We start from the raw sequence: 19,406 nt of genomic DNA, 5'->3' as shown, positions 1-19,406 counted from the left end.
TCAGTACACAACTCACATTAAAGGTTATGTTTTATTTTAAAATGAAAGCTTGCGAAACATACCTAGTCAAGAAGTTGTACAAATCTAACACACTGATACAAAACACTGCCTTAACATTCAATACTTTCTCTCTTGACCCATCACAATGTTGCGAGGAGCCGTGCAGTCAGAATTATGGCCGCATTTCTTAACATGAAAAAAGATTTCACAGGATTTGACACCCAATGATAACAAATAAACCACATTCTCAGGCTTAGGTCACCTTATAAGACCTACTACTTAGAAATGACACTAGTATGCTTGGTATTCTACAAGATCAACACAAATACATTCCCAATAGACAGTAACAACGATGAGTAAAATTCAGAAGATGATGACTGTTTAGCCAACAATAAATGACATTGTCACACTCCCTTTTTTTCAGTTTCCTGTAGATTATATTGCAAAACATGGAGTAAAATACTTTTTCACAAGACATAAAAAAAAGGCACTTTGGATGCTGATCTCAGAGCAGTACATTCTTATGGGAGCAGCTGCAAGATACATATTCTTGCATATGGTTACAGTCATGAACATTGTGTTGCAGAAAAGTATAATGATTGTCTGTCTTTTCATTTAGTCACTTTGTTATTTCATAAAAAGCCAATGAGCTAAAAACGTTTGTATTTACCCTACAATATATATATATATTTTAAGATATGTCAGTGCAAGTTGCTTTTAGTTAAAACAGCTCAAATAAACATTTTAGTCTGAGACTTGTCTGCTAACCCATGGGATAATGACTGCTGATACACCTTTTTAAACTATTGTAACTTGTTACACTCAAAAATAATACAAATTAAAGCAATAAAAATCAAAAACAATGTTCAAAATAACAAATGCCTCTAAAAAGTCAGATTGTCTTTGGCAAAAAATAAAAATCAAGATGACAGTCACAAGATTGTGTTCTATAAAGGTTACAAAACATGATTTGCTGGTGTGTCAGAATACTACACGTAAAACCTCTAACTAAAATATATCAGCTATATTCATAATAAAATGTATTATCAAGATCTGTTAGAATCAGCTCAGTCCCTTAGACGAAAACAGACCTGTAAACATCGTGGTATTGGGTAGTGAAGCTGGTCACGTTTAGATAACTCTGTTGAGATCCTGTGTGTGTAAATATATATGCATAATCCTAACAGGATTAACAACATTGAATTCCCATGTAATGCCTAGACACTGAATAATTTGTGCCTTCTGCTGCTTTATAAAAGACCAGTGCTCTTAAAGGGATAGTTCACCCAGAAATGAAAATTCTGTGAAAGACACACTCATGTCTTTCCAAACATGTATGACTATCTTTCTTCTGGATCTGCACCTTAAAAGCATATTAGTGGTCGACCCAATGTGCATGCTTAATTGCAAGTGTTATACAATAGCTTTGTGGAGGAACATAATTCAATCTTTTTAAGTTAAGCATCGCGTGTGTCACATAGACAGGACATTCACAGATAGCGCACTCTTTTTTTGTCATGCTTGAATGGTTTAAAAGCATTAGCATAAATGACAGCTTGATCATATAAATGTTACGCTAGCCAAAACAGATGCTACGCTAATTGCATTCAATATTTTAACGCATTAAACTGAAAAAAATTTAGCGCATGCGATAATGCGCTAATTTTGACAGTACTAAAACATTCAAGATTTTCTCCCTCTGAGCTACAGAAAGTCATACAGGTTTGGAAGGAAATGAATTGTCATTATATCCCTTCTAAAACATACTGCATGCTGGTTATTTTAAATACTTGAGCTGCAAGTAAACGTTGCATTTCAGTGCGTATGTAATGCTTGTTCTGCTCAGCTTTGAGCATTCCCAATCACATCCCCTTACATTTTTTTGGGCTCTTTAACATTTTATACAATCCCACTCTTAACATTCAGTCTCCTTGCTGTTATTTTGTGCGTGTCTCTTTACCCTGAAGGACATGGCGTTCTCTCGGTTCTCCGTCAGATCATCGAAGGAGCGCGACACTGAGCCAGAGGTAGGGAAGTCCTCTCCCAGGGCTTGTTCATCCAGGTGGGAATCATAGCTGGGATCTTCTTGGATGGTGGCCATGCGTTGGGGCTCCATGGTGGGGTGAGGACCAGGGGTTAAGGTTGGGGCTGGAGCCACCTGGGAGATGGAGACAGGTGGCGTGCTGGTCTGCAGGGGTCCAGATGCCTGAAAGCGTGGCACCGCAGAGGAGCCTGAGGATGATGGTGGTTTAAAGATTCGCACCGAGGCTGATTCTAGACTGCTCAGCAGCTCTGCATTCTGGGAGAGCACATAAACACAATCAGGCATTTGTTAAGATTCCTATTACCAAAAAAAATAAAAAAAATTCTGTGTTCTGATTTGTACTTACACTGGGGTAGAAGAGGGACTTTGTGTTAAATTCATATTGCTGGTCAAGTTTCTTATCCTAAAGACAAAAAAGATACAGGAACTTTGTAAAACAAAACAAAAATCAGTTCTTGTCTTGGGGGTCATTATTGAATTTTGAATCATGAAATCGGTTTTCCTCTAAGAACCTGAATTACCTCTTCGTAGTAAGTCTTCGAAGACTGTTTAGTTTCGATCTAAGTGCGAGTACACCTTTCGCCTGTAATTATTTTTTCAGTTTTGCTTTTGTCTAAATAGGCATTTCATCTGATTCATTTAACTTATTTGTTTTGCTCTCAAGTATGGAAAGACGTTTCATCTGTGATTCATTTAACTTTTTTGTTTTGCTCAGTGCATATAGTTGTTTAGTCCCATTTATAAAAAAATTAGTTTAGCTCTTTGTGTAAATAGATGTTTTGTCTGAGACTCATTTAACTTTTTTGTTTGCTCTGTCTAAATAGGTATTTCATCTGATTCATTAAACTTTTTTGTTTTGCTCTTGGTGTAAATAGTTATTTCGTCCAATTTATATATTTTTTCTTTTTGCTCTCGGTGTAAATAGACGTTTCATCTGCGCTTTATTCAAGTTACAGTGAACCGGAAATAGCAAGACAGTTTTCTTCAGTGTTGTAATGTATTTCCAAGTGAAACAAAACATTGAATAGATGGCAGGTTTTTACTTCAGCGTTAATGGTTAAGCTTTTTCCAGACTCCTCTGAGAAGGAATGCCGTTTTGGAAGTAACTTTTCAGATTTTGATTAAAGATTAATACAACAAACTATTTTTTTCTGTATATTAACTTACATGGATTAATTGTTCACCCTAAGACCTGTAATATGTGCTAACAAAGTAAATTGATTCAATTTTGTTTTCATGAGGACTTTAAACTTTTTTTTTTGCTCTTTGTCTAAATAGGCATTTCATCTGATTCATTTAACTTTTTTGTTTTTCTCTCAGTATGGAAAGAAGTTTCGTCTGCGATTCATTTAACTTTTTTTTGTTGCTCTTGGTCCAAAAAGACCTTTCATCTGTGATTCATTGAATTTTTTTGTTTTGATATTTGTCTAAATAGGCATTTCATTTGATTCATTTAATTTTTTTGTTTTGCTCTTGATGTAAATAAATTGTGATTTATTTAATTGTTCATTTTGGTCCTTTGGAAGATCTTTCCTCTAATTAATTTACATTTTTTATTTTACTCTTGGTGTTATAGCTACATTTGCAACTTTTCCGTCCGCTATATTCAAAACAAAGGCGTAGTTTGATGACGCCAAGTGTGAGTTCAGAATCTTGGGACATGTGGTGTTCACCACAGCCGGTGGAAAAGAATCAGGTTAAGACTCGGGCAGAAATCACGATCATGGATGCGATTATTAACATTACTAATCACGTAAAGCAAAGCAGGACTGAGTGTTGTGAAACTGAGCAAGGCCGCTGGAGCGATTGTTACACAAACACACGGCTCGCGAGCAGCGGGACTTTTATTATGAATAAAGTTGCAAAATTTTATTATGAATACAGCTGTAGGCGCCATTTCCGCTTTTCCAGTCACGCATATCAGGTAACGCAGCTCTTTTTATCAAATTAGATACATTAAAGTGTGTAGAAAAGGATGTTATGACGTTACTCTGTGCGTTCGCTCAGCGGCTGCTGTGACAGTTGTTGCACACTGCTAAGAGTAAAGCGTTTCTGGAAACGGAAATGAAACCGGAAACCGAGGGTAACGCAGATATGACGCAATTGACAGGCGACACCTTCAGACGTCCCGGTTCCTTATTTAAAATAGCAATTTGCTCACAATTTACAAATAGTTGGACACATTTGGGATATTGTAAGAACTCAACTGAACAAAATATTTAACACTGGCCTAGTGGTTTTTGGATATTTTACTGCAAAAATACTACATAGTGCACCTTTAAAAGACTTTTTGTCTGTAACTCATTTCACTTTTTGTTTTGCTCTCTGTGTAAAGAGTCGTTTAGACCATCATACAACTCAAGGTCAGTCTATTATAGTAGCAGTCATTTCCTCAGAGCCACAACCAACTGTAAGATGTTAGTGGAGATGACTCACCACACAATGGACCAGAATGCTGAGTGGGATCCAGAAAAGAAGTGAGAAGACCACCACTGAGCCAACAATGTTGTCTGCCAGGAACTTCCCTGAGATCACATACACAGATCTCATTTCTCTATGGATTTCAAGTAAAATGAAATCACTGTATTCCCAGATAACTTACCAAAAGTATTTATGTCCAACTTCTCAATGAAATCCCACAACCTCTCAATAACATCCTGGACCTGTTTCATGCACTTACCCTGGAAGGAATGAGAACGCATTTTTGAATAATTGAACGCAAACCATTTGCAATTGTCTAGTGAACTACTGCACTTGATCTATGAATAAAGAACATCTGTCTTGCATGAGTAGAAAAGTAAGTAACTGTATGTTATGAACACTGCCACTCACCGCTCCATCACAAAAGCCCACAGTGCAGGGTTTGCCTTTCCGCAGAAAGAGGGGGGTGCCCTTATCATCATCAATATAAGGAGTGCACACAGCGTCCTTATCCCTGCAGCACACCTTACAAGAGTTGTTTGTCTCTGAGAAATTACATTCAAGATTAGTAAAAAAAAAAAAAAAAAAAACAGACTTTAAAAACTGTAATTGCAAATACAAACAGCATTAACTTTATCAGCAGGTCAGTTTACCATTGCAAGCACACGACTTCAGGTTCTTCACAGCTTCACAGAAGGGGATGCACTCTCCGTTCAGACACCGCCCGTTGTCCACACAGATGGTCTTATTAGGGACATTCTCTGGAGGAGGGCACGCACTGCTGAGTCCTGGAAGAAGCAAAGAAGAAGAGATTTTCAGTGAGGACAAAGGGCTAGACACAATTTAATCTCATCAGTAAGGAATTTTGAATTTATTTTCAGCATTTCATCATTGTTTTGCTATTTAAGCACACTGTCTTCCAAAGTTCTTATTACTATAAGGCATCTGGCTATTTTACTTCCAAAAAATTTAGTAATTTCTAATTTACCTCAGTAGTGATTCTCATTATGTCATCATACAATCTCAAATGACAACCATAATGTAAAAATATTTCAGAATTTAAATAATACAGTATAATTTCTTTCTATTTCAGTAGAGAATTTGATACATTTTTGCATTTGGGTATTGACGCCACAATGCAAAATAGTTTAACATAAAAATAAAAAATAAATAAAAAAGTACGGTACCATAAAAATCAAATAATTTTTTAATCAAATACAATTTCTTTCAATCCTATAATGTTAATTATAGTCATGATACTAAAACATAAGCTACAATTATTATTATTATCAATATTATTATATTACAATTAAATAGACATATTATAAAATTAAGTTCACTCAGAAATATTATTATAATATAATTTTAAACTTCTTATCAAGCAGTGTTATTGTCAACTAAAGCCAAATCAGAATCAAAAAACTATTTTAAAGGTGCACTATGCAACTTTCCGTCCACTAGAGGTTGCCTTTCCAAAACAAATGCGTAGTTTGATGATGCAAAGTTTGAGCGCAGCATCTTGGAACATGTGGTTTTCACCTCACAGCTGGTGGAAAATAGGACTCGGGCAGAAATTACGTTCATGCATGCGGTTATTACGTTACTGTAGTGTAAAGAAGAGCAGGACAGAGTGTTGTGGAGCTGAGCACAGCTGCTGGAGCGATTGTTACACAGATACCCGCCTCCCAAGCACTGGGACTTTTATCATGACGGGATGGGACACATTCGCCGGGCGCCTGCACAGATCCGCTATTCCAGTTATGATTATGAGGTAACGTAGCTCTGTTTATCATATTAGATACATTTAAGTGTGTTGAAAATTATGTTATGATGTTACTCTGTGCGTTCACTTGTTCACACTGCTAAGAGTAAAGCGCTTCTGCCAAATAAAACCTGAAACCGAAGGTAGCGCAGATATGATGCAATTGACAGGCGACTTCCTCAGACGCTATGCTGAAACGTCCCAGTTCTTAGTTAAAATAGCAATTTTCTTACAATTTACAAATAGTTGGAAACATTTGGGATATTGTAAGTACTCAACTGAACAAAATATATAACACTGGCCTAGTGGTTTTTGGATATTTTACTGCAAAAATACAACATAGTGCACCTTTAAAGGTCCCATGGCATTACATTTTTATTTTATGTTTTTCAACATTAATATGTATGGAAGCCCGTTTCCGCCATAGTTGAGTAAAAAAAAATATGATTCTTTAAGTCAAAATAATGAGAAACTTTCTCGAAATATTGACTTAGTTTCTCATTATTTCGAGATGGTAAGTCAATATTTCGAGAAAGTTTCTCATTATTTCGAGATGCTAAGTCAATATTTCGAGAAAGTTTCTCATTATTTCGAGATGTTTTCTCGAAAAATGGACTTATCATCTCGAAATATTGAGAACCTTTCTCATAATAATGACATATTTTCTCGTAATTATGACTTAATCAACGCATGGGCAATTTGCACATTGGCACAGTTTGGCGCAGCAACTCCCATCAAGCGAGGCGGGCAGCATAGGCTGTGCTATATTATTAATTTATTTTTGTTCTATTAGCTTACTGTTGGATGAAAACTGCTGCCCGATCACAACCTCATATTTCTGTTGCAACTTTTCGGCAGCAGAACCCTGTCCCTGTCGTTTAGCAACCCGATCACATCTAAATGCGTAAATACGAGTGTGCAATGTCGTGGAATGTATACACCAAACTCATTTTGGCGTGCATATGCTATAGGCCTACGCTGTTTTTTGCATGCATATAATGCACACTTTATGGCGTGTATATGATGCGCTCTTGGGTAGGATTAGGCTGATGGGGTGGGTGGTTCGTCCATATAATACGCCATAAAGTGCGTATCATATGCACACGAAAAACAGTGTGTGTGTGTGTGTGTGTGTGTGTGTGTGTGTGTCTCCAGAGGTTTGAAGTTGTTCAATGGATGTTGCCACCTCGCAGCCACCTCTGTTCTGTTCTTTCTGCACCAAAGCTCGTTCTTGTTTAAAATCCTCTCAAGAGCGTCTTTGCTCAGAGATAGGCTATTCAATGCAAATCAGATAATAAGATAATAAGGAAATAATTGAATCATTAGTAGCTAAAACCACAGTTAAAATACTACAATTCACCCTTTTTCAGGTTGCGGCAGATCATTGAGCAGCATGTTATAGTTTTGATTTAGTAAATCCTTATTTCGTTTGCAATAATGACAGTTTCTCATTATTTCGAGATGTTAAGTCAATATTTCGAGAAAGTTTCTCAGTATTTCAAGATGCTAAGTCAATATTTCGAGAAAGTTTCTCATTATTTCAAGATGCTAAGTCAATATTTCGAGAAAGTTTCTCATTATTTCGAGATGCTAAGTCAATATTTCGAGAAAGTTTCTCATTATTTCGAGATGCTAAGTCAATATTTCGAGAAAGTTTCTCATTATTTTGACTTAAAGAATCATATTTTTTTTTACTCAACTATGGCGGAAACGGGCTTCCATAAATATGAGTTCCCCTAGACTGAATATTGTCCCCAAGTGGCTAGAAATTTTGATTGGTGTAAAACAAGCTCTGCACTGTAAAAATTAAATCTGTGGGTTTGTAGATTTCATTGAATTTAATATGTAAACTTTATTTAACAAAATTAATTTCTTGTTTTTTTGACAGTTTTTTGCATTGAAATTATTTTAAAATTACTGGAATAAAATCTACTAAATGTGGTTGTTAAGGATTTAGCTATTATTTTTGAATAATTTCAACTCGAGAGAATATTGAATTAATCCAACATGATACAAATAAGCTGTTTTCAATTTAGAAGCATTTCCTGTTAAAGCGCATGCTTAATGCAGCTCACAGCACGAGGCACACATGCACTGGAGTTCCTCGATGCAGACTCATTTCTGACAAAGGTAAGGACTATTATGTAATTTATATTTGAAAAAGCTGTTGTAAATTGTACAAGTTGTCTACTTGATGTAATATGAATGTAATTTTTAATATATAGGGCCTATTGGACCTTAAAGGTGCATTGTCGTTGCTGCCTATGTGTGGATCAGATTTAATCAAAAAATGGGTCTCGGATGACGTGGGTGAGTACATGAAATTTTATTTTGTGTGAACTAACCCTTTAATCTGGTTTTCTTCAGTAAATTTTAAAGGAAAAAGCATTATTTTTCACTTATTTAACTTATCTAAAATGTGCTGTTGATTTTGATTGCTTATCCAGGGTGTTGCTATGCTATTGGCACTGTTTAGAGCATGTTTGGTAAATGTCACGGCCCTTAGAGGAGATATCATTAATTAATTTCTGTCTTTTAGGATGAACATTGTCCTGTTGATATAACGAGAGGTGGACATCCGCTGCATGACAGAATTCCTTGGGGAACGTACAGGAGATCTCATCAAAGAATTCAACGTATGCAAACTTAATTTCAATATACCAAATGTGTGAATTTAAATAAATTATTGTTGGTTACTTAACCATAATATTGTTGACTGGACTTAACTTGTTTGATCAGTATTGTAAGATACAAACAGAGTTTAGATTTTCTCTTTTAATCAATATTTCTTAGGTTATGAGTCTCACTGCTGTTTATGATTGAAGGAAAATGAAGAACAGTCAGGAATTGAACAGCTTGTGATGGCAGCAATTGTGACCAGGACAGGAGCTAAAAGTGACAGTCCAAATGACACTGGAATTGTTATCGAATGCTTGGAAGTTCTCACAGGCCTTGAAGTTGCAGTTCTGATGGTAAAGAATAGTCAATGTTCACACTGAGAATACAAAATTTGTGACTTGTTGGCAATAAAATGAGTTTGTAATTCATCTTTGATGTCTGTCTGTTATTCATACCTGCAATCAGATTTAATTAAATGATTTTAATTAATCCACTCATTAAAAATAATAATACCAACTTAATTTTGTGTTAAATCAAATCAATTCCATTAAGTAGTATTAATTACCATAGTCAGGTTTTTGTCCAAGGAAACCAATATTTTTGTTTAAATTTTACTTAATTATTTTGTGTTATGTTTGCAGTTACTCATTTTGAATAGTTGATTTTTAATGTGCTAATTTGATTAATTCTAACTCAATTTTTAAGTGTGTTGAATTTAATTAATAACATTGCTTGTAATCTGTTGCCACAATTTTATTGAGTAGATATAGGGTATTATTTTTTACAGTGTGGCTTTCTTTCTCTACCTTTGAGTAAATGAGAGCCCCGAGGAGCTGATCTTGAATTCTCTTGTTATGACGTCATACCAGGAAAGGTTACTTCCCCTTTCTCTCCTTTTCCCAGAGAATTAGTAGAGAATGGATTCAGTTTATCAGTCGCGATGTCAGCACAGGCTTTACCATACGGATTCAACAAACAGTGAGTAACAGTGTTCATTAATGCCTGATCTGGGATCAGTGAGTTCTGATGTGTAGCTAATCATTCAAGTTCACACAGACTTTCTTTCTAAATCGTTTAAAACTGTCAGTCCCGGCCGCTGGCCTTCTTGATGCATCAGTGAATCAAGCCAGTGACTAAAACCATCAACTTCACATCATTTCTGTTAGCAGCATGAAACAAATCTGTTATTTAAATGATTAAACTACAGAGAGCGATCAAAGAACACTCTTTATAATGTTCGGATCGGTCAATCACACGTTTATCTGCAGTTCACACTTGCCCAAACTGCCATTTGAATGACGCTACTCATTATGCTCAACAGAAACTCTTACTGTATTCATGTCGATGTCGTGTTTGTTGTTAGCTGTGGTGAAAGCATTTTGTGAGAGAAATAATATTGCAAAGTCCACTCGTGTTTATTCAGAGCTCTCAGATACAAACTAAATAAACTCGAACTCTCACAAACTCGGTACAATAACACTTTCTCAGCAATCTTTCCCCAGCTCCATCGCCCTCTCGACTGGCAGCAGCAGCTGCTCAAGCTCGCGCCTGATTAAACCACGCCCCCTCCGCACGTAATCTCATTTCAAATGCAAAGATGTCAGCCAATCACAGCAGTTGGTGTTTTCTCTGAAGACTCACAGCAGACACGCCTCTTGAAACAGAGCATTCTAAACAGAGGGCTAATATCAGTATAGAAAAAATGCCTTTTGTTTCTAAATTATGACTTTTTTGATGTAAAAACCATACTAACAATATAAGTACACCCCAGGAAACATTATAAAATAATAAAACAATCCATGCCATGGGACCTTTAAATCACATTTCAAAGAATAAATAAAAGCATAAGGCTTTTGCCTTGGCAACGAACTAAAACAAGTTTTAGCTAAAGTACTAAAATTACTTAAACTAAAAATAAAAGAAAATGTAAAATCTATATAGGAATTAATAAATATTCTAAAAGTATATAAATAATACTAAACCGGTTCTCAATCTGAACTCGTTAACATGTTGATGGGACATATATAATCAAATTAGTACATTCAGTAGTTGAAACATGGAGCTTGTTAATTGGTGCCTCACCTGTACAGTAAGACCTTCCCTTGCAAGTGGCATTCATTGGCTCCTGACACACCTTGCCCTTCTTCTCAAACATGCAGTCTTTGCAGCATGCACTGTTTCTGTCACTAGTGTCAAGAAAAAAAAGAGAGAAAAGTTAAAGACAGAAACTGACATATACACCGGAGATACTGTTTTGAACTAACAATTGAGGAACATTTAACAAGATTTATAAAGGTGAATAAATTATAAAACATTTTGGTTAAGCACATCTGCATCAGCATTTTTTTCACGAGGCCACACGGAGGAGCTGTACCTGCACTGCACATTGGGTCGAAGTTTGCAATCAGCCGTGCAGCAGCGGTCGCTGTTGAGGTGGAGCAGTCCGGGATCGCACTCCTCACCTTCCTCCACCCGTGAGTTTCCGCACACATTGCTGTTCCTCTCTCTGAAGCAGGTGGAGGCCTTGGCCCTCAGCCTCTTTGCTATGGAGAGCTTACTGCAATTTGAAAACAACTACAGGGGAGCACAAAAACAAAACACTTATCGATCATGTGACATTCTAAACAATGACACCAAGCTGAATTCACATCAACGAAGGACGTACTTTATTGTTAGAGTGGTCCCCGCTCACCGCAATCGGGTACATTACGTATTTGCCCCCCTGATCCTCTCTGGGCGCGCAGTACGACACATCGTCTGGATCATGAACAGCACCAAAGTTGTGGCCAAGCTCATGGGTCGTAACCAAGTCCGCTTCCTGTTGGTATATGGTCAGAAAATCAGCTTACTAAATAAAATCGACAAGAACATCTGTTTGGACTCCACTTGCCTTGGTAAGAATGGTTTTTCCATAATTTTTGGTGCTGGTTAGTCCAGTGTTGAGGTATATAGCTTGATTGTCATTTCCTGAAGAAGGACACTCTTAAGAAAGACAGATAACAACATAAAACAAAATGTGTAAGACCGAATTGATTCATCCATAATGTGGTATTTACACTCACTCTCAGAGCAAAGACCTCCAGGAAAGCCTGGTTTGGAGGGGGCCACGTAAGCCAAGCCGAGCGTGCCTTCATCAAAATCCTGATATGTGAACAGATGAGCCAAGCACACTTTGGATGCATTATTTGCAATGTCAATGCTAAATTGCTGCAGGGAGAGACAAAATTAAAAATTTTACTACAATTATAGCATATGAATTTCTAAAGCGTTTGTTTCTTTGGCTTGGTTTTCTATTTACAAGCAAAATAATGTCTCAAAGACATAAGGACTACGACTACAAGGATGTGATTTTACATGCTTGAAGAAACAGAATATCACTGTAACAACTTACACTACCATTCAAAGGTTTGGGGTTGGTATGACTTTTTAAATTACATTCTTTAATACTTTTAATCGGCAAGTATACATTAAAATGATCAAACGTTACAGTAAAGATGTTAATAATGTAACAAAATGTTTTTGTTTTAAATAAATATTTTTTTCTTTTGAACTTTATATTCATTAAGGCATCCTAAAAAAGTATCATGGTTTCCACAAAAATATTAAGCAGCACAATACCCTAATGTCACTATTCGATACATATCACAATACAATATTATTGTGATACTTTAAGACATACACGGATGGTTGACAAAAAATGTACTGTTGATTAAAATGCTAAAGTTCGTATTACATTGGGTATGGAAACGATTAGGCTTGCACTTGGTGCTGATAACCTAATGCACAGTGCAATGGTAATGCCAGAATAAAAATATTAATGATTCTGAAACTGAAAACACAGAATCATTTTAGACGAATATGCTTGCTCTCGGTTACTGACTACATACATTTAAAATAATGCAAGCCCCTTTTTACTGGTAAAATAAGACATTTTGTATCAGAACCCACAAGTATTCCCCCATAGCATTATATTCAACATTATTAAATGTAGTACTGACACTAAGACTCTGTAAACTTGAATTCTTTCTCACAAAGTAATTTTCATTTATACAGATGTCACTATTGACAATACATATTGTTGAAGTTTTGTATTACGATATATTGTGACACAATATATTGTTACACCCCTATTGATAATAATAAGAAATGTTTCTAAGGCACCAAATCAGCATATTAGAATGATTTCTGAAGGATCATGTGACACTAAAGCCAAAAATTCAGCTTTGCCTTTAAAGGAATAAATTACATTTTATTTAAATAAATTATATATTAAAACATAAAAGTCATTTTAAATTGTAATAATATTATAGAATTTCACTGTTTTCTGTATTTGTGATTAAATAAAAGCAGCCTTGATGAGCAAAAGAGACTTCTTTCAAAAACATAAAATCTTACCAACCACAAATTTGTGAACAGTAGTGTATTTTTTAAAACCACTCAACGGTTTTAAAATTCACATTAGCAGTATGACTATGGCTAATTTACTCTTTAGAACTAAGCATGAAAGTCTCTTTAATTAATTGTAACCACAGATATTTTACTTAAAGGGTTACTTCAGCGATTAGCATATGGCTTTGTATCAGTAGAAACCCTGGAGATATTCAAATGAGTCATCTGAGACATTTTTGGCCAAAGTCTAAAGACTACAGCCAGCAAAGGGAGCTATTTCCGCATGTTTTCAACCTTTCTTGGGATCGCACTCAAAGCTCAGCACACAGCTGCAGGCATTCATGTAAACGGAGCTGTACGGAGGAAAGTAAGTGTTTCAACTTCTCAAATTAATTCCTATGAAAGTTAAGCTTCCAAAGGCATGAACTGAAAACACACCAGACTGAACACGTGCTGAGAATATATGCCGCGAGCACGGTCGCGTTTACCTCAGCTCTCATCACGAAAGCTGATTCAGCTCATTATCACGGTGAATGTAATCTGACTCCTGCTGTGATTGTACCGTGACACTCACACGGCGACTCACTCATTATATTGAACAGACACGTTTAGTTTTAAATTGTAGTGTCTGTTCTCTAACTGAACTGATTTTATGAAAATGAACGTGGTGGGGAAAGTGATCCAGTCACAGTGATTCAGTAGTGGTGGCTTTGGGAGTGGCCTCGTAGAGCAGCGAAGCATTCTGGGAATTGTTGTCTTTCATCCCCATGACATGAGACAAAAATACATTTTTGTCTTTTCTCAGTCTATGAGGCACCAAATTCAAAAATAATTTCACATTTCTACTACATTAATGACTCAGTTTAAATACAGATTCATCTTCTCACAGCTGAAGCACCCCTTTAATTAAAAAATACTACTCAAAAGTAAGAAAACAAAAAATTACACAAAATGGCTGGAAGATGCTAATTCTCCTCTGTAGTTTTAGAACTACAAATTGAACTGCACTAATAATGTTTCCATAGCATGTTCTTTCTCTTTGCTGGTTCTCTGCCAAACAGGTAGAGATGGGTAATGAAACAAGTCCTCAATAATATCCTTTACTCTCAAGTAGAAGCGAGGATATACACAGCTCAGAATACACAGAGGACGCTCTCATTAATTCAGTCATTTGCGACGCTCCCACAGTTCCAGCTCGCTCACCTCCAGGAGCTTCTTGACGTCCCAGACGTCTTTGTTCTTCACAGGAGTCCCTTTCATGTTGAAATGGGCACCTCCCAGCACTACTGGTGTGGGTGTCTTGTTAATTATGATCTGAAAGAAACAAATGTTTGTTGCCGACTCCAAAATAGCATTTCATTGGAGTTATTCACCGTGTTTTAATCAAAGAACCATGCTTACCTGCTGAATCTGAACTCCATAACCCTTATACTCCTCATCCCAAGATGTATTGCGGTAAATGTCATCCACACGATCAATCAGCTCAATCTAAACACATCCAAGAAAAAGGTATAAGATATTTGATAACAACTTTACATAGCCTTTTACTCAGATGACAAATTTGAAATGGACATATAAGGTGGTTCTTAACCAGGGTACCTCAGCAAACATCCAAGAGGACAACAAAATTATTAAAACAAAAAAAGAATTATGTATTACAATACTGTTCAAAAGTTTGTGGTGTTTTTTGTTTTTTAAAGAAGTCTCAACGAGGCTGCATTTATTTGATGTTTGTAAAAACAGTAGTATGTAGTAAAAACAGTTATATTGTGAACAATTATTACAATTTAAAATTGCCGTTTCTATTTGAATATATATTAAAATTTAATTTATTCCTGTAATGGCAAAGCTGTGAATTTACACTAGCTATTACTACAGTCTTCAGTATCACATGATCCTTCATAAATCATTCTAATATGCTGATTTGGTGCTCAATAAACATTAATTATTATTATTATCAATGTTTAAAACAGATGTACTACTTAATATTTTTGTGGAAACCTTCTTAAACTCTTAGATTAATAGAAAGTTTAAAAAGAACAGTTTATTTGAATAAGAAAAATTCGCAGTAACATCTTTACTGTCACTTTTGATCCATTGAATGCATCCTTGCTGAATAAAAGTATTTAAAGGGGTCATGAACTGAGAAATCAACTTTTGATATATAAAAGGTCATGGTAATTTAAGAATATCCTGTAAATTTCGAAGCTGAAAACTTCCTTGTTAGTCAAAGAAAACCCTTTATTGACACCAGGCCCAGCAAACGCTCAATCTCAGAATATGCCAGCCCTTGACGTCATTGTGTGGTGAAACACCGCCTCAACAGAAGAAAAAATGCCTGATTCTGTAACCCCGCCCACCGACTCGGCGAGAGACATTAAACATGGCATGGGTGACAAAGTAACCATATAAAGTGGCAACTCACCATAAAAACCGAGCGTTCCATGAGAGAGCCTCAAAACCAGGGTAGAAAATAGTCCATTACTTATTTATTATGATGTTTTTGAATGTAAAAAAACATTGAAAAACATCGCAAAACGTGATAAGTTGACCTCAGACAACAGTATAATTTTTTTAAAGCCAGTTCATGACACCTTTTTAAAAAAAAAATCATATAACCCCCAAACTTTTAAATGACAGTATATGTCAAACACAGCAATATTTTATAGGTTGAGAACCACTGGTCTAATAAGAACTGTTCTATTGAAATGAATTTGACAATTTGCATCAAAATGATTTTATGCTCAATTTATGCAGAAATATGCATATGTATGTTTCATGAAAAGGCCAAATGACAGTATTAAAACTGAAGCGTTTTTTACCAAGTAGTTGAGGGTGGTGCTCTCCTCCCTACGGCCCATGTGTCTGAAAAAACGATAGTCGGCCACAAGCAGCAGAGGGCAAGTGTTTTTACTGTGGTCCGGGGCATGCCTTCTCTCTCTCAAGTGCCCTGTGGAACAGATGCAATGGAGTGAAAAAAATGGCAAAAATAGACAAAGGGGGGAGAAGGCGAGAGACATTAAACATGGGTGACAAAGTAACTATATAAAGTGGCAACTCACATTACACTGTCTAGTTGAGCAGGAAAAGTCTCATTTAAATCAGATGTGTTGTTACAGAGAGCAAGAAAATGAGTTTTCAGGATTTAATAACCAGTTTTGACATAGTAAACTTCTACAAATTAACTCAAAGGCTTACCATCCTCCTCCTCTTCACTTTCATCTGCTGCTCTGGCTGCCCTCACACTCTCTGGCAGCATCTCGTTGGCATTTGCGCTGATATAGCCGCATACTTTTGGAGCCGCCAACCGGCTCACGTTCCTGATGTCTTCGGAGCGATATACAAGCAGCCGATTATCACGAGAGTCTTCTAAAAACCTCCACAGTGGCTGCAGAAACCAGATGAACGGGTTAACAATTAATGTATTCTCATTGGTGAAATGCATAATCATTAGATTTGTGGTGTTATAATACCTCAATATTGTATTCGGCTTCATCAGTAAGAATATGAGCAGTGAAGTCATTGTCACTGATATGCGCTTGCACACGGGAATTCTCCTCTCCTAGAAATGGGGGGGGGGGGGGGGGGGGGCAATGTGAGCTGCAAATTAAATTAGCTAGAACTTAAGTATTTTAGACATTACATAGATTTGCAGTTACCAATGACATGACCAGTGAAGAAGTTTTCTCTCTCGACCTCGTACATATTTTGAGTGCCATCTTCTACTACCACAGCCTTGAAGTCATGAGTGAAGAGCTCCGTGTTGGTTGTCAGGTACAATTTGAAATGCCTGGGAAATTTTAAAGGAGAGTTTATTAAATGACTGAGCTCTAATCTTGGCGGTGACAGTGTGTCATGGTACATGAGTGATGAGTATTCACCTCTGTAACGCAGTGAAACCGAGAAGCCTCTCTGCGTGTGTTTGTGACTGGACCTCTCTCTTGCGAACCGAATGCTGTTGAAAACTGGACAGCTGTAGAACGTCAAAGTCTGACAGCAATGAGCTGAGCTGGTCTGAAAGAGTCACAGTGGACAATTATATACATATTACTGAATGAGGAGCAATTCATTTTAAAGTGAAAGTAACCGTTTCAAGGAACAGTTTTTTAAAGTAGGTCTTGGGGCATCTGTGTTTTTTCTAACTCTGTAATCGTGAAAAACTGGTTTCAGTTTCTAATTAAAACTGGTTTCTAATTGTTCAGTTAGAGCAATTAAGAATTTAGTTAAAATCAACACAAAAATGTAAACACAAAGCAATTTAAACATTCAAAAAGGAATGTTTTTAGTCCCGTTTTAAAAGCATCAGTCGTTTGTGGAGCCCTCAGATGTATCTGACAATTCTGCTTTTATTTCTCACAATTTAGATCTGATCTTCTCTCACATTTTTATTTTCTCAGAATTGCAAATTTATAACATACAATTCTTTATTTCTCGCAATTCAGAGTTTATATATCACCAATATAAGTTCACATCTCACAATTAAGACTCTGGATGTGTCTCAAGATCACATTTCTGACAGACTTCATTTCTCACAATTATCTTAGAATTGGACGTTTAAATCTCATGATTATTTTTTTTCCTCATCTGAATTCTGACTTTTTTCTCTGAATTATGACAGAAAAATCTGAATTGCCATCCCTTCCATTCATTTAAATTCAGACAAATGAAATGGAATGTTTTTGTATGCAGAATAGCCTAAGATACATAAGATATTTACTTATTGTTTATATTATTGTTTATTACTTTGTTTTTAAAACCACTAAAAGTGGTTTTAAAACCTCTCAAAGAGAGCCTATGGCATTTGGTGAAGTCTGGTTGCCAAAGTAAACTAGCTCTTGCAAGAACAATTCTTTGCAGTTTAGTTTCTTCGCAAACTGTTTGCTGAAAGTCATTCAATTCAATGACAGAAAGTAGACCTGAGATCTGACAATACATAAGGTATATGAAAAAGCACAGTATTATTCTGATGACGTCACCGATACACACTCTTTCGATTTCCAATGTATCCGTAATGTTTTCAAATAATTCCTATTCGAATTTGAACTCACCGTACTCGTCGCCCAGGACATCCCTAATGGGTCTCCTTGAACACTCCGTCAGGAATAAAGACGCCAGAAAGAACACGATGCGTTTCATGGCGAGGACGTTAATGCAGCATACAGTACTTCACACAGCAGCGGCATTTAATCCCATGGATTACCAATCTGCCCGAGAACAACATCTGGACATGGCCAAACAAATGTGTCACATCTGGCTGGATAAAACAAAGCCACAAAGTATCAATGAAGTACCAGAGAAGAACAAACACACGCTCACTTAAAGACGCTCTCGTCCATGTCGCTTGATGATATAAAGAAAAAAGATTCACTCAAAACCAAATCATGCCAACATCTGAGTGTAGTGAAATACCCGGAAGTATTTAATGTAGGATGGATGGATCAGATTCACCCCGCCAGGAAATAACTATTAACTTTATCAACAGATCGTGTTAAAGGCGTTATCAAAACACTGTTTTGGAGGGCGCTATATTTTAAATTACGCAGAGTATTTTCAATGATTTTTAGAGAGATATATCCGCGGTATGAGTTACGTAAGGGGATAAACTCTCGGGCTGTGCTCAAAAACTAGTGAGCTGTCTATCTAGACCGCATTTAATGGACGTCACAGGCGCGTGAACATGTGTCTATGTAGACAGCTCCCTAGGCTTTGAGAACAACCTCGCGGTCTCGTCCAGACTCTATTTTTAAATTCTTACCTCAAACCCTATGAAATTCAGCCTAGCGTCTATAGACTCATTTGGAGGTCACTATACAAGTAACTGTAACTAGGTAGCTATTATCATAAGCTAAAAGAATTCACTATTTGTATAAGTACTAATTATTTTCAAAGTGTTAAACTATGTATAAAGAATTAAGGCGAAAACAGCCGAATTGTGCTGTAATATTTATAGTTAACCCCCATCATGTATCGTTTGCGCTTCTGGAAAATTTAGCACAAAAAATAAAAAAATAAATTAAATAAAAATTCATCCTGCACTTAATCATTATTTTAAAATACTACTGGCCAAAGGGGAAAACATTAGCTTCCTATTTCAATAGGAACTATATTTAAAGCAGTATCACGAATTCCGTAAAAATTATATAGCCACTATTAAAGAAACCCATTTAAAAT

The 19,406-nt window shown here is 36.3% G+C and overlaps 1 protein-coding gene across 2 annotated transcripts; it reads right to left on the bottom strand.

Moving 5' to 3' along the window:
• Positions 1-55: 55 nt before the first annotated feature.
• On the bottom strand, positions 56-18,830 carry adam17b (ADAM metallopeptidase domain 17b). Of its 2 annotated transcripts, XM_067417543.1 has the most exons (20): positions 18,552-18,829; positions 18,284-18,456; positions 17,117-17,249; positions 16,895-17,025; positions 16,709-16,797; positions 16,434-16,623; positions 16,058-16,185; positions 14,637-14,723; positions 14,439-14,549; positions 11,909-12,053; positions 11,733-11,828; positions 11,512-11,660; positions 11,221-11,420; positions 10,929-11,032; positions 5,119-5,253; positions 4,877-5,010; positions 4,647-4,725; positions 4,481-4,569; positions 2,391-2,447; positions 56-2,299 (listed from the first exon to the last, which is right to left on the bottom strand). In XM_067417543.1, exons 2-20 carry the CDS (start codon positions 18,369-18,371, stop codon positions 1,916-1,918), a joined length of 2,529 nt encoding a protein of 842 aa, XP_067273644.1. In that variant the 5' UTR covers positions 18,372-18,456; positions 18,552-18,829; the 3' UTR covers positions 56-1,915. The 2 variants fall into 2 exon arrangements, with proteins under 2 accessions (XP_067273644.1, XP_067273645.1); XM_067417544.1 differs by having other exon boundaries at positions 11,539-11,660; positions 18,284-18,830.
• Positions 18,831-19,406: the final 576 nt, after the last annotated feature.

The sequence above is a fragment of the Pseudorasbora parva genome, chromosome 15 (genome assembly GCF_024679245.1).
Source record: "Pseudorasbora parva isolate DD20220531a chromosome 15, ASM2467924v1, whole genome shotgun sequence".
NCBI lineage: Eukaryota > Metazoa > Chordata > Actinopteri > Cypriniformes > Gobionidae > Pseudorasbora > Pseudorasbora parva.
Note: the sequence above shows the minus strand (reverse complement) of the source record. Positions and strands in the feature narration are given on the sequence as shown.